The 16,282-nt window shown below is 37.9% G+C and overlaps 1 protein-coding gene across 1 annotated transcript in view; it reads right to left on the reverse strand.

The window, feature by feature from the left end:
* LOC148865183 (26S proteasome regulatory subunit 4 homolog B) overlaps positions 1 to 15,060 on the reverse strand; it is a 28,717-nt gene extending 13,657 nt beyond the window's left edge. Inside the window, exons 1-5 of the mRNA XM_088975066.1 lie at positions 14,182 to 15,060; positions 10,985 to 11,230; positions 7,303 to 7,472; positions 6,981 to 7,197; positions 6,715 to 6,855 (exon numbers count right to left, since the gene is read on the reverse strand). Coding sequence (XP_088831192.1) covers positions 6,715 to 6,855; positions 6,981 to 7,197; positions 7,303 to 7,472; positions 10,985 to 11,230; positions 14,182 to 14,661 — 1,254 coding nt within the window. The 5' untranslated portion in view covers positions 14,662 to 15,060. The remainder of the gene's footprint in view (positions 1 to 6,714; positions 6,856 to 6,980; positions 7,198 to 7,302; positions 7,473 to 10,984; positions 11,231 to 14,181) is intronic.
* Between the last annotated feature and the right edge of the window lie 1,222 nt (positions 15,061 to 16,282).

A 16,282-nucleotide genomic window follows, 5' to 3' on the forward strand; every position in this document is an offset into this window, starting at 1 on the left:
CGATCATTCAAAGGCCTTCTAGTCTTCTAGATTGGTTTGAACTTAGTGATCCACAAAGATTTTTTAAATCACATTGACTCTCAAACACCTCCCCATCTATTTTCAACTTAATCATGAAATTATTTCTTCTTCCATTGGCCAATGTGTAGAAAAATTTAGTGTTTCCATCTCCCTCTTTAATCCACTGATGAGAATTTGCTCCAGCTCCTTCCTCAAGTTCCACCTCAATTTGCTCTCTTGTTCGTTAAGGCTCCCTTGATGCCCTTTCTCATCTAACTCCTCAATCTGGGAACTCAGGCTAAGCTTTTGTTCCTATAGTCTCCCAAAATGCCCAAAATGATCCATGTTTTCTTTTTTTGATGAATAAAAATGATCCATGTTCCACTACTTTATTTTGGACCTAAGCCTTTATAATTTCTTCTAAAATCTAATCCTCTTCCACTTTACTAACCCCCCCCCCAAACTCTTCATTCCACCACTCCTTCACTTTGTTCAGAAAATCCAAGTGTGTCAACCACATGTTCTCAAATCTAAAAGGTCTAGATCCACTCGATAGTGTTTCAGAACCTATCTTTATAAAACAATGATCAAAGGTGACCCTACGCAAGCAAAGTCAAATTTCTTGAAAATTAAACCAGGTGAATTGGCTAGTAGCAAAGGAATCTCCTTTAGCTCACAAGTGTCTATGAATTCATTAAACTTCCTCATACTAGTAGTAATATCGACTACTAGGGGTTACTTATTTCGTCAGAGAACCTTATTACATTAAAATCGCGACCTAGACACCAAGGGCCATCCCATAAACCCTAAATCACATACAAACTCCTCCCACATTTCATTCATTTCCCTACAACTATTTGCTCCATATAAATTGGTTAAAACCCAACTAAAATCATGCTCCACATTCTTGAATTTAATTGAGACGAGAACATGCCAATCAATTCCTCCACTAACTCCATTATTTCATTCCTCCAAGGGGTGATAATCCCCCTGAAGCTCCCCAAGAGGGCGCCAAGGTCCAGCTTACTCTTTAACTCCATAGACGTCTAACCCACCTTCTATCCAAATCAGCTAATTTTAGTTCCTGCAACAACACAACATCCGGTTTAGAGACCAGATAACAACATACAAATCAGCATATATTCTATTCCTTCAATGCCTATTTATTTGCTCCAAGGTTGCCTTCGACTGGAAGATCAATATACAAAAGAGCAAGTAAACTCCAAATGGTGGGGTTCCTCGTATTAATGAATTGCCAACACACAAAAAAAAAAAAAAACGGAAACTTCTCCAAAGGAGGTAAAACCATCCTCATTCATAGTGTTTTATCGAACATCCCCACTCACCACATGTCATCGATGCCAATGTTGTCATTGGTAGCAACTATATTGGATAAACTTTGAAAGGATTTCTTATGGGTAGGACCAAATGAGAAGAAGTTCCACTTGCTGGCTTGGAGCACAATCTGTAAACACAAGGAGAAAGGTGAACCAGACTAAGGCAGTTGAAAATTATGAACAAAGGCTTTTCCTAGTTAAGAGGTAGTGGAGGTTTGGAGAAGAGAAAAATCAGTTGTTGAGGTAGGTGATAGGCTGTAAACATGGAAGAGCCCCTATGGACTGGGAGTCATGCCCTCACAATCTTTGGATCCAGTTTGTGGAAGGGGATCATGAAATTGAAGCCGGAATTTGAAAGAAATATCAGATTGAGACCAGGTAATGAGATTGGAGAAAAAACTTACTTTTAAAGTGATGTCTAGTGTGCTGACCAACCTCTTTGTGATGTTTTCCTAGTTGTATATCATATTGCAACAAATAAAGAGTTCTCTATTAAGGAGTGTTGAATGGATCGGTGCTCAGTCAGTGTGGGTACGCCAGGTTCAGGCTTAATTGGATTGATTGGAGATGGATTTGTTTGGAGTCTTGTTGGAGAAATTGAGTATTCTTTATTCAGCCCCATACTTGAAGGATTCTACAGCGTGGCTAAGAAGTCTGGCTCTTTCCCTACTAAATCCTGCTACAAGGCTCTCATAGGTGCATTCCAGAAGGTCACATGGAGATGGATTCAGAGAGTACAGGTTCCATTGAAGACCATTTTCTTCTTGTGGATGGCTGGCTGGGATAGAATCCAACTCAGTGATGTGCCTAAAATCTGTTGCTTACGACACAAGTAGAGTTGTTTCCTTTAATCAAAATAGCAAATCAGTGAAAATATTCAGAAATATCCAAAAGGTCCTATAAAATTTCATAACACTTATCATAGAAGTGCATTGAGAAACAAAATGGACTCAAGGTCTTGTCTTCATTGAAGAATATATTGCCCCTTTATCTAATGGAAGGATCATGACATTCTCTCAGATAAGGCCTTCCAAACATATTTGAGCAAATCTCTATGGAATAGATAACGATTTCCCTTTCTCTCACTTCTGGATTCTTGATTTCTTTCCCTTCTGCATTTAGCTTGCTAATATATTTTATCCGGCACTTTCCATTTGCTTACCTGACTACCTGTAGAAGAGCTTGACAATGTCAAATCAATACTCTCTCTGATCCACTGCATCGTAGACCGTTGCTCCAATCTTTCCTTCAGAAAGCTTTCTCCCATTCTTCTCTTATTGCCTCCTTTCTTGACCATCAGCATCCAGATTGCCCCAACTTCTCTTGCATTAAGATCTTGAATTTTGCCCAAACTTATTGCTGTTATTTATTTCTAAGTTCTTTATTTATTTTATTTCTTTTTGATCAGTAACTTTAAATTTTATTCATTAAAAGAAACAAGATATGTACATACAATCCCTTACAAGTTGCTACCTCTCAGTTTAATGACACATTACAACTTAGTGGAATACAATTGCTCCCTATTGACCCCCTGCTTAGCTAAAGAATCAGCCAGTCCATTAGCCAAATTTTGGACTCATTTTATCCTTGTAACCAAATTGCTAGTAAACCACTTAAACTTCTTAACTTCATCTCTATAAGCTCAAACCACAAGTCCCAGATTCTTAACCAATCCACCACCACCTTAGGATCCCTTACAATGATCAACTTCTCCATATTCATGTCTCTTGCCATTTGCATCCCTCAAGATACAGCTATGAGCTCAACCCTTATGGTCCCCAAGTATACATAAGATATAGACTTAAAAAACAAATGATAAATAAAGAATAAGGCCTTATCTATCTCAGAAGCATGATATATTGCTAAAAATATACTAAGCTACAGTAAAAGATAAGATAAAGGAAAAGAAAGCCGATAAGGGCTCTAAGATAAGGAGAATTTTTAAGGAAAAGATCAAAATAATGCAATGCACCATTCCTTCTGCTCTTGCTTACCTGCCTCGCTCATACTAGTCATTCCCAGTCACATCACCAGCAGAAAGCACAATAGCAATTAAGTAAACACGAAAAAATTTCAACCCAAAAGTAAAGCAACAATGTGACCCTCTTCATTTATAAATACTCCCCCATCCCAAAAAGAACCAGATTACCATGGCTGCTCCCATCAAAGTTTAGTTTAATAATGCAATGCACCATTCCTTCTGCTCTTGCTTACCTGCCTCACTCATACTAGTCATTCCCAGTCTCGTCACCAGCAGAAAGCACAATAGCAATTAAGTAAACATGAAAAAATTTCAACCCAAAAGTAAAGCAACAATGTGACCCTCTTCATTTATAAACACTCCCACATCCCAAAAAGAACCAGATTACCACAGCTGCTCCCATCAAAGTTTAGTTTAACAAATCTATCTGTAGGGGGTGATTAATGTCTATCAACAGGTTTCTTTTTTAACGAACTTCTTGCCACCTCTCCCCAATTTCTCCATATATCATCATAGGGCATAGGAGAACGATGAGAAAATGTCCAATGTTCTCACCCATTGTATCACCCTAGCCATGATAAATTCCATCACTGCTTCCTTCTTTCCTTCTCCAAAAAGACTCTTTCAGTCCTTTATTTATTTTCTATTATAAACAAAAAAATATTTATTTATTTATCACTTCTGCATTTAGCTTACTAATACAGTGTTCCTTGCACTTTTTTTTTGATCAATGGCTACTATGAAATTTTATCAATGATCAAAAAGAAAAGAGTACATAATATGATTACTTTCACAGTAAGGTAGACAACCCTGGCTAGCCACCCCTGTTGTTAGATTTACAAATCCCCCAAAACAAATGATTTCTTGCAGCACCCTGTTTTGCCAACCAACCACCTTTTACTACCTTGAAATCCTTTTCAATTATAATGCTTGTGTAGTTCAATCACTTTACTCTTCTAAGGCCCTCCAAAGCAGCAGCAATTTCTTGGCTGAGAGTTTGGAAAGGAATTGAAAAGGCACATAATATGTTTGCAAAAGGAGTGAAATTCAAAATAGAAAATGGAGAACAAGTCAAATTTTGGAAGGATGTATGGTGATAAGGGAGGTCCTTGACTGAGAGTTTCCCGATTTTATTTGAAGTTGCAATGGACAAAGAAGTCAAAGTTGCTGACTGCTTGCAGATTCAAGATGGTAATGTAGTCTGGACTCCACGATTCAGGAGGAATTTAAATGATTGGGAAGTGGATGAGTGGATGGAGTTGCTAGAGCAGTTGTATAATTCACAGGTGGAGGCTGACAAGTATGACAGAAGAGTTTGGAAGTGCAAGAAGACTAGAGGTTTCACAGTTATGTCCTTTTATAAGGTGTTGGACACTGCAGGAGGACAATCAGTCCCAGTTCACATCATCTGGAGTAAAAGTATAACTTTAAAACCCCCTTTCTTCATATGGACCGCCTACCTTGACAGAAAAGTCACAAGGGACTACCTGTCATAGAAAGGCTTATTGCTAGATTCAGATGGCTGTGCAGTGTGTAAAGGACAGCAGGAAACAGTAAATCATCTTTTGCTGCACTGTAGTTTCTCTCACAGGATTTGGAGCTGAATCTCAGGTTTATTTGAAGTACAAAATTGCTTCCCAGGATCAATCGAGGAGTTTGTAAGAGGCTGTAGGGTGCAAGGGCTGTGCAAAAGAGGAAAGATGATCTGAAATATAACCCCAGCAGTGGTATTTGGTGTCAGTGGCAAGAGAGGAATGCAAGGGTCTTCAGAAACAAGTCTAGTTCTGCTGATGCTTTCTATCAGAAAATTTTAGGCAAGATGTTCTCATGGTTGGCTAGTCATAGGTTGTTAGGTTTTGAGTCATTTCCTGTACTGTTGTACATGACAATCTTTATGTACAGCAGGGCGGGAGATCAAGGTCAGAGGGAACAGGCTTTTAGGGTCCCTGAGTATATCATCTTGCTGTACTTTCTGTTCATATTAATACATTTATACTTTATCTTCTCTCAAAAAAAGCAGCAGCAAGTTCTGCCCTTGTTGAATTGCCCACCCCAATAGGACCTGAGAAAACTGCAATTATATTACCTTCATTGTTTATACTCACACCTCCAATTCCAGACATTCTCACATGCCTGGATTGCCTATAATTACATTGCATCCATCAAAATTGAACTTGACAAAGGGCACCAGTGGAGGTCTCCATCCAAACAGTAAATAGTGGCTTCCTTCAGCCACTGTATTCCAATTTCTACAAATATCATTAATGGAAAAGGGACAAAAATATCAAGTGTTTTAACCCAATGAACAACTTTAAAAGTAATGGTATCTATAACTTCCTCGACTTCCCTGCGGAAAAACTCGGTATTGTTAAAACCTCTTTGATTCACCGCAACCTATTTCATTGCCTCCACTCTATTTATTTTCTTGGGATAGCTCTCCCGCATTCTTCTCTTATTGTCTCCTTTCTTGACCTTCAGCAGCCAGAGTGCCATAACTTCTTTTGTATTAAGGTATTAAATTTTGCCAAAAATTTATTCATTTCTATGTAACATTTTTTCCATTGTTGCTGCATTTACTAAAGTGTAACCATAGATTTGATCCTCCATATAAGCACTATGAACATCTTAAATTTACAACATTTAGATATGATATGGAGAAGGGACGGGTACATATATCTCCACCAGCCATGACTCTTGAGTTCCCCCCAATCCAAATGATATTCAAAGTGGAAAATATGAATGAATGATGATCATCAACAAGAAAAAAAAATGAAAGAATGCTTGTCTGTAAAGACATTCCACTAGCAGAAGTTGCACAGATAAAGGGAGGATTTGGGAGGAACCCCACAAAGGAAATGAAGCATGTCAAGTTTGCTAAAGAGACACCATTTTTGTGGCAGTGTAGCTACTTCTCCAAGGGCCAAAAGAAAGGAGGCCCACTACTATAATTCCTCACCATGATTACTAAAATAAGTGGATTGTTTTTTCTTGAAGGGAATATAAGTTTCATAAAACCAAACTAAAGTTAATCCAAATTAAGTTCTGGTCAAAGTGTTTATACATTACAACTTCTTTCCTTCTTTTTCTAGTAAATAGCAATGCATTAATTACAAGTTGATATGATATGCAGCAAGGATCTAAGTTCAAAACAGTTTCTAATTGTCAATAAAAAATTAAGTTCGTCAATGCAAATTTAAAACAGGTAAACATTAATGCATGTCAAAATCATTTAAGTTCCAAGTTGCAAAGAGAGTAAAGGCGAAATTTGAATACAACAAAATTTCAAAATTCAAACCGAAAAACAAAATCAAGAAGTAAAAACAATGGAAAACAATAAGGTAGACCAGCAAAAAGACATGTTTCCTATTATAAATTGTATAGTATATTGAGTTTCACCTTCATGCGGCGCTCTCTTAATGCAAGCAACCCAGCTTCAGTACAAATAGCCTTGATATCAGCTCCAGAGAACTCATCTTTGGTCATCACAAACTCCTCTAAATTGACATCATCTGCCAATGTCATCCTTGATGTGTGTATCTGTAAACAATTATTAATAACAGAATTAAGCAAGAATATCTTCATTCAGATTGCACTAGAAAGTAAACCCTTGGTCATAAACACATGTTCATCAATTTTTGGTACATTGTTGTGCTACATAGTACCTGGAAAATGCGCCTTCTTGTTTTAATATCAGGAAGAGGGAATTCAATCTTTCTATCTATCCGCCCAGGACGAAGCAATGCAGGATCAAGACTTTCAATTCTATTTGTTGCAAGAATCACCTTGACATCTCCCCTTGAGTCAAAACCATCTAACTGGTTAAGCAGTTCTAACATGGTTCTCTGAATCTCACGCTCACCACCTGAATGGGCATCATACCTGTGATTGTGAAACTACTTATTAGAAATAATTCCAGCAGCATCATTCACAATCAATACATATGCCTGGTCCAAATGCTCCAGGCACTAGTACCCCTGAACGCACCTTTTCGTTCCTACCGCATCAATTTCATCAATGAAGACAATTGATGGTGAAAGATCATCAGCAACTCTAAATAGTTCCCTCACCAATTTTGGGCCATCACCCAAGTACTTCTGGATCAACTCACTCCCAACAACACGCAAGAAAGTCGCTGATGTGGAGTTTGCCACTGCCTGAATGAAAGCAAAAATAAATTTCCATGCTCAAGAATTTTTAAACATAAATAAACTGTCTGAACACAATTTAGGTTACACAGTTATGTAGGACAAATGGAGTAAAATGACTGGTAGAGCCATACAGGATTAGCATCTCACATGTTGGTATGCATCAGTGACATAACCAAGTGCCATTAAAACCAAATTCATAATTTTATGCAATTATAGGTAATAAATAGCATTGCAATTATGATAGCAGACAAAATAACAGAATTTGGCCAGTACCCAACCTCACACTCTAAATGCCAAAGGAACACGCATTTTATTAAAACAGTTCAAGTTACCTAATATCCATCCTATTCGGTGGGGTGGGGCTTTGGGGGTTTAACAGAGAAGGTAGAAAACCAACAAGTGACCAGAAGCCATTGAGACATGTGTAGAAGGTAATTTGGAAACTCAAAGAATATCACTATGGTGAAGGATGTTAAGAGTGAATACGTCTTATGGGGGTCTTTATGTCAGTACCATCCCCATACTTATTAGGGGCAGAACAACCTTTCAATTCTCTCATATTCTCTGTTCTCTCCACCCTCTCTCTCTTCTCCACCCATACTGCATACAACTTCTATCATTTACAAAGTAGACAACCAAATTTATGATTAAAAAATTGAGAGGTGGTGGATGAAGTAAGCCACTAATCAATTGAACTAATAATCTAAATTATCTAATAGACCTAATAAATCAATTAATTTCATTTGACATTTTGAATTTCAAGTTTATCTTTTTAATAAACATAGATGTATTTTTTGTAATTTTTTCTGAATTTCTTAAAATTTTTATATGTATTTCTATATTTTTAATTTTTCAAAAATTTTGTGCGCCGCTTTGGAATCCTGCCCTCTTTTGCACCTCTCACTTTTAAAACACTGGCTAGGCTTGGATTTTCAGTCCTCAGGCTGGGCCTAGGTCCATAAGTTCAGGCTTTTTTTATTTTTTGGGCTGAGCTCAGGCCCAGCCCATAGGTAGCCTAATCCCGGCCAGACCCTATCCCAACCCAAGTTCAACCCAACTATATGCATGCATATATGCATATATAGACACATATTTACAAGCATATATGCATGCTTTTTTTGGAAAATCATACATATATGCATACATGCACTCATTTGCACATACATATATATCATTTTTTAGTGTGTGCTGATTGACCAACCTGAGCCCAGCCCGAGCCCAAGCCCAAGTTGTATAGTTTGGGCTTGACCTTGGGCTCACTCCAAGCTCGGGCTTAGGCCCAATTCTTAGGGTTGGTGTAGGTTGAACTTAAACTGGGCCCAGCCCACCCAACTTGCACTCCGTTGACCTGGAGGGAAAAGCAATTCAACCTCCAAGCCGGGTTTTAAAACACTGATTCTAACAAGGTTTACATGTGGTCTTCAGGGTCCCCAAAAGAGTGAAAATGTCAGTAATTTGAGGGGAGGTAATAAAAGCAACATTCTTTTTACCAAAAAAAAACATAACTCCAAGAAGTTTTAGTTCAAGGAGATATTTGCTTTTTGTGTATAGTTGAGGTACATTAGAGTGGTTCATTGGGTGAAGACCTTGAAGCTGTTTGAGGACATTCCAGAAGGTGATGTGGTAAGAAAGTGAAGGATGTAGCTGATACGGATCCTATGAAGGAAGTTCTTCGGCCTATGTGGTCCCCTCCTGAGGTAGGATCTGAAAAACTGAATTTTGATGGCAGCAATGAATGTAATCCGGGTCCTTCAAGAATTGGAGGAGTCTTCAGGAATGATGAGGGTAATATCATTGCATTTTATTCCGGTCCAAATGTCCAATTGGGGTAGGCCGTAGGTGATTCTCCAAGGGCTGAAAATTTTTGTTGTTGTGGAAAGAATTCAGAAAGCTAAGGACATGCATGCAGTGTTTTAAAAGTGAAAGGCGCAAAAAAGACGCAAGGGCCATTTTGCACCTGAGGCGCAAGGCACAAGGCGAGGTGTGCGCTTTTTGGAGGCAAGGCGCACAATTTAAAAAAAAAAGTAAAAAATTCAAAAAAAATCAAAAAAGTAAAAAAAATTATAAAACAACATTAATGAAAATATAAACTTAAATTTTAAAATAAGTGTTTTAAAAAACCTATTATCTAAAATTAAAATACATAAACATAATATGTAAAGCATATTCAAATGAGAATTTAAAAATGAAATCAAACATATAAAACATTTTCAATCATATAAAACCCACAATCTCTTTTTTCTCAATTAAATCAAGTAGCTAATGTGACATATTACATTCCTAATTCTACAACACGCCTTTGTGCCACGCCCCTCGAGGCAAGCCCAACCGGAGCTTCAAGAACCCCTTATTTGGTAATGCTGTCCATTCATTCATCCTAATAAAATATCTTCTTAAAAGCAATTAAAACTATAAAATCATTATTTTTTGCGTGAAAACTCAGAATTTAAGACCCTAACATGGACTTGTTTGGGCTGGCCCCAAGGGGTGTGGCACAGGGGCCCGAGAGCAGAGACCCCGGCCCAGCCGCTAGACTCAAAAAAAGGAAAAAGCGTCGAATTTTCAAAAGGCACACATCTGGGATGTTATCTCAACCCTTTCTTTATTTCTTTTTGTAACAGTTTTCATTTTAATAAGCCATCCTTTTATTTTACTATCATAGGAAAAGGAGACAACCCATCCAACAGCAAGAAATTAACTACCAATATTTTTAGATTTAATGAGAATAAGGTTTAGGTGAATGCTTAAAAGATTATCTGAGCAAAATATGAGTTCCCAAATACAGGGTAAAATATCTGCACTGTCAAGGAATTTTATTCCAGAAGCTTATATCCCATAGTATAACTTTTCCATTTCCAAAACATGGATGTATGCAAAAAAGTCATTCATTTAATTTCTGTGTCAGATATTGAGTTCCATTTTTAAGTGATTTTACGAAAAGAATAGCTCAGCAGAAATATAAGTTACTATTTACTAACCCCCCTTCCCCCAACCAAACAAATAAGAAAAACAAAAAAAGGAAATGCTTTCAAGAAAAGCAATTCAACATCATCCATGCCTTATCCCAACCATATGACTAGTTTTCAAGAAAAGCAATTACCTTCCCCTTTTCTGAGAAAGGGACAAAGGGTAACAGGTATAACTGTATAAGTCAACTGCTCCGTTTTCAATTTCTTTGATTTTTTTCTTTAGAAAAAGCATTTACTTCCTAGTCATTCTACATGCAAATGAACATTTGGAAAATGACATTGCTTTCAGAAAATAATGTTTTTTAATTTCCCTTTTGTCTTTCTTTTGGGGAAAATGACTTAGGATCTAATATAGTGCAAGTCATTTTCCAATCTTATGTGCAAATAGCAGAACCATTGTGTTCTTACAGAAGAAGAGATTATCAAACTATTCATACATATGGGAATCAAGTAAAAAGCACAGCAATACAAAGAAAGCATTTTATGAGGTAAATGAACATGTAGCAAGATTAAACACCCATTCACAGTAGGGATAGACAAAGAATGCACCTTGGCAAGTAATGTCTTCCCTGTTCCAGGTTCTCCATATAGTATGACACCTTTTGGAGGCTTGATACCAATGTCCTCATACAAGTCCGGATGAGTAAGTGGAAGCTCCACTGCCTCCTTAATTTCCTGTATCTGGGCATCTAATCCACCTATATCAGCATATGATTCCAATGGAGCTTTCTCAACCTTCATTACAGAAACCATTGGATCAACCTCATCTTGAAGAAGCCCAACAACAGAAAGTACCTGAAAAGCACATCTAAACAACATAAGCACTTCTGAAATCGTCTTTCTACAATGTCTCCATAGATAAGATTACAGATTAAATAAACCAAAATGACCAAAAAGTAATAAATGAAGAAAGATGCACTCACACAACATATGAAAATTTAAAAATAACAAGGGTGGAACTGGAAGCAAGTAAAATTAAATGACCCATAAAATCCCAAAAAAAAGCAAGTGAGAGAAATTTCGATATGACAATAATGTTCCAAGACAACATATATGTTGTAAGAACCACCTCGTACAGTTTACCCTAGTTTCTCACCTAGACCTACTTGAGCTGAGAAAAAGAGATGTTCCAGATGAAGGTTGGTTTCATTTTATTTTCATCATGTTTTAAAAATGGAAACAATCTTTAAGTTTGTGGGAAGGTGCTAATATATCAAAAATTGGAAATGGTGGGTGACAAGTGACAACTTCCACAAACAATAACACTTTTGAAAACTACAAAAAGTAGGGTTTAGAAACTAGCCACCATATCATTGACATCTTGCTCGCATGATCTTTTTATTCTTATATGTACTTAAAAACTACTTTTCTCAAAGTGGGGCCTAGTTTGAGAAAAGGAATGCTCAATTGGGTTGGTAGGGTCACAGGTTGCTCAATTGGGTTGGTACAAGATGAAGGAGCTCTGCAGAAGTCAAAAAGGTCAAGGAGCTTCAAAAGGGATAGAGAAAAAGAGTTCCCTAAGTTTACACTATAATATAGCATATCCCCAACCACTTGTAGGATGAACCTCTATGCCATTTCCAACCGTAAGCAGGAACCCATTCTTCTTTTTTGGTCCCATCTAACTCAAGTATTGGGTATGATTGGGACTTGGAGTTTAAAAGGGGACTAGATGAGTGTGAAATTTCAACTGTCATGAGTTTGATTTAAACCTTGAGGGGTTTGGCTAGATACAACAAAGAGGGATAGAAGGAATATGGACTTTGTCTCCCTCGGTTCTTTCACTTGTGCTTCCTTTTTCCCATCCCTTATTCAGCCAAGTGATAGTCTAGGGTTGCCTTTCCAGGTCAAGGAAGCATGGAGTAAACCTATTCCGCATAAGGGTGGGTGATTTGTGCTGGGAAGTGTTCCAAGAAAGAATTAATACGTGTGATTTATTGCAAAGAAAAAGACTTAATTGTTGTCTTTCCCCACACTGGTCTTCTCTGTGCAAGGTCAATGGTGAATTGCTATCTCTTATTAATTGCCTGCCCTTTTTCTTATTCAATTTGGGAATGGTTTCTTTCTTTGTTTGGATGCAAGTGGAACCCTCCTCCTAATGTACAAAGTTTGTTCTCCTCTACCTTTGCTAGCTGGCCAATGAAAAGGGGAAGAATTTTATGGAAGTGTACAAGTGCAGCCATTTGTTGGACAATATGGGAAGAGAGGAATCAAAGAATTTTTCTTGATAAAGGAGTAGGGATGCTATGATTGAAGCCATCACAATCAAAGTAGTCCATTGGGTGAAGACATTGGATATTTTTAAGGATATGTCTATGGACGATTTGATGAGGAATTGGACGAAGGTAGCTTCTTCTTCTTCTATCAAGGAGGTTGTTTGGCCTTCTTGGTCCCCTCTTTCTGGTGGTTTTGTTAACCTCAACTTTGATGGCAGCAATGAAGAAATCTAGGTCCATCTGGCATTGGAAGAATCTTCAAGGATGATGAAGGAAAAGTCATTGCAATCTGTTAAGGTCCAATAATTGGAATAGGTGATTCATTGAGGGTGGAAATTGTGGATGTTTTGGAAGGCATCAAAAGGAGAGTTAAGCATCAAGAAGCTTTTAGTAGAGGGTTACTCAAAGCTTGTGATAAAGTGGTTTCGTGAGGAAGAGGAGGTTGGGTGGTGGTGTTATATCTACGAGAAGAGGACAATCAATAGACTGTTACAAGGGGTGGAAGTGAACTTCAAATGAGTGAGAAGAGATGCCAATGCTTTTGCTGACACACTTGTCAAACAAGGGGTGGGAAGGAACAGCTTATTTTGGGCTATTTTGTAACTGAAATTTATGCTGGGGAGAGCTAGGAGAGTTTATTTCTCCCCTTTTTTCATCCATTGTACTTGTTTCTAATTAGTGAAATTGATTCTGTTATTGATCAAAAAAAATTATCATATTTCTTAGTCAACTGGCCCAGTAAACTACCTATTTTGACTTGCAATTCCACAATAAGGAATCCATTCTCCTTGCACAAAAGAAATTAAAGAGATACAAAACCTCAGTTTGTAATACAAATTCCCGATAAATAAGGGATTAAATTCCAGATGCAATTATTCTATTAGCAACTTAGCATGACCCAATTGGCATCTGTTTCTAATGCAAATTCCCGATAAATAAGGGATTAAAGTCCAGATGCGCTTATTCTGTTAGCATGACCCAATTGGCATCACAGAGCTGTCGTAAAATATACACACTACCTATAATGTTACAGTGCCAACTAAGCACAACTCTCAACTCTAGAACTCATAATTCTTCAACTTAAATGACTGCATCACGTCCAGATAAATAAGTAAATAAAACTACTAACCTACAGTACTAAGCAAAACCACATTTCCCACACTTACACCAGAAGACAATATGAGATACGGAACCGATTAAAAATGACACCATAAAATACTGTCTAGTTACAATATATCAAGTTCGGTTTAAGTTGAATCTCTTCCAAATCACATCGAAGAGTCAATTCTATACATGATACATCTATTAACTAACACTAATTAAGCAATAAAAGCAAACCAAATACCAAAAGATGAAAATGATAATAAACAAACAAGCGAGGAATCAAACCCCCAATAACAACAAATAACATTTTTTTCAGTTAACCCTAAATCAATCTCATCCAGCATAAAATTCCCATATCCAAGGCCCATAAAACTGAACATTTATTTTTTCTCAAGAAGAGAAAAATATAACCTAATCCAAACCAACCTTGTTGTGCATAAGGATGGCACATCCAGGCTCAAGCTGGTCCTTGTCCACAAACGACAGTATCCCAACATAATATTCCGGGCCAACGGACGACGAAACGATGGCATGATTCTCGTCGATAAGCTCTTCAAGGTTTCCGACGCTCATTGGCGATCCTCGGAGATCATCGACCTTCGATCGGTCCTCTTCGTTCTTATCTTCTTGGGGCTTCAACCTCTCCTGGTTACTGACAAACTCTTCCTCCATAAGAAGGTAATCTTTGATGCGCTCTAGCTTTAAAAGCCGAAGCTTGCATTTTGTCAGAGGGGTTACGGTGGGGAGACGCGCGGCTGCTTCAGGACCTTTCTGCTTTCGCTGTTTGCGGCCGACGCGGGCCGGTGGCGCCGCTGGCTCAAACTTCTTCTCTTTCTTATCGCCATCATGCTTTCGGTCGCCGGGAAGTCCTCCCTTGTTCAGACCGCCGGGAGTACCTTGACCCATAGTGAAGAAGAGGAAGAAGAAGAAGGTAGAAAGCGGAAGAAATGAAGATCGGAGTAAAAATTCAATTCGTTTTATAATTGGGAAAATTGTAGATTAGTGCATGTAAATTGGGCCTACTCTCACTTTCGTCCCCGAATTTTAAAACCTCTACTAAGGGTCTATTTGGTTCGTAGTCTGAATCCGAATTGGAATCGAAATTCTCGGAAATCGGAATCGGAATGGTTCATAGGGATGGGAATGGGAATTAAAATCAACAGGAATGGAACTTCATTCCCAGTGGAGTGGAAGGGTAGGGAATGGCCATTCCCTCAAATGGGGGAATGCCATTCTAACAGAAATGGGAATGGGATTCTGATTCTGCCCAACGAAACAGTTGGAATTCCGATTCTGATTTCAAACACTTATTCCCGCTAATCAAATAGGGCCTAAACTTTCAAAACATGCCAATTTAGTATAAAATTCTTAAATTATTAACTACCGTTAATTGTCATGTGAAAGGATGGATCGTGAGTTGCTAAAAAAGAATGAAATGAGATGAGAACGGAAATGTAATTTTCCAACTTTGAATCCTGTGTTTGACTTTTGATACCAAATATGTAAGAAAATTAATTTTTTAGTGTAAGATTGGTGGGAACTAAAAGGATCAAGCATAAGTGTTCGGCAGCATGTTCAAATCTACAACATCCTACAAGGGTCAGGCATAGGTGTTCGGTGGCGTGTTCAAATCTACAGCATCCTATAAGGATCAGGCAGGTGTTTGGCAGCATGTTCAAATCTATAGCATCCTACAAGAATCAGGCATTGGTGTTTAGTGGTGTGTTCAGTCCAATGTTGGTGGCTAGTAAGAGCAAATTGGCTTGGTAATTGGGTGTTGTGGGTTGTTCATGGCTTGCTTGGTGAAGAATAGAGGTGGGTTGGTAATTGGGTGTTGGCTGTTCATGGCTTGCTTGTTGGAGATCAGAGGTGGGACCTTCTATGACATGATGGATGAATAAGAGTATAAGGAGGTTGTAGCATCTAACACAGTGATGATGTTTGAATTTGAACAAATCAAAATGGTATTTCGTGGGATGCCTTTAGGGGTTGAAAATGGTGTTCGTCAATATGGCATAAGGAGATCGTAACAATTAATGGCATTCATGACTATAAGCTCCGAGAAGATCATGGCCAACTCAAAAAGATGGAGTTGCCACCATTTTTTTAGAGGAAATGGACCATTATTTTCATATTCAAAAAATTCGACTTTTTCATAGAAAAGGCATACAATCGAGAGATTTTGGGTTCCAAGGATTGAGAGAGGGAATGTATTAGGCATCCCTCTTTCCAAACTACTGTAGCAATCCAATACGAAAGTTGTTGAGGCTCAGTTTCTTTCAGAGAAAAACATAAATAATTGCAAGAATTTCTTAAATCTGGAGGAACATGCTTCCAATTTCTTCTAAGACCAATTTTGAGGTGATGTTATCGGGTCTTAAGTATTGACTTCCCTAAGACCCTCGCCTCTTTGCCTCTATTCTCAGCTAAGAAGAAATTGTAAACGATGGTTCTCCAACATTTTAGAACCTCAAGCAACCTAGAAAAACTAAAAAAAAAAGACTTACATTTCATATGTACCTTGTCA

This window comes from Nelumbo lutea, chromosome 3 (assembly GCF_056320005.1).
Source record: "Nelumbo lutea isolate HS-2025 chromosome 3, American lotus-T2T, whole genome shotgun sequence".
Taxonomy (NCBI): domain Eukaryota; kingdom Viridiplantae; phylum Streptophyta; class Magnoliopsida; order Proteales; family Nelumbonaceae; genus Nelumbo; species Nelumbo lutea.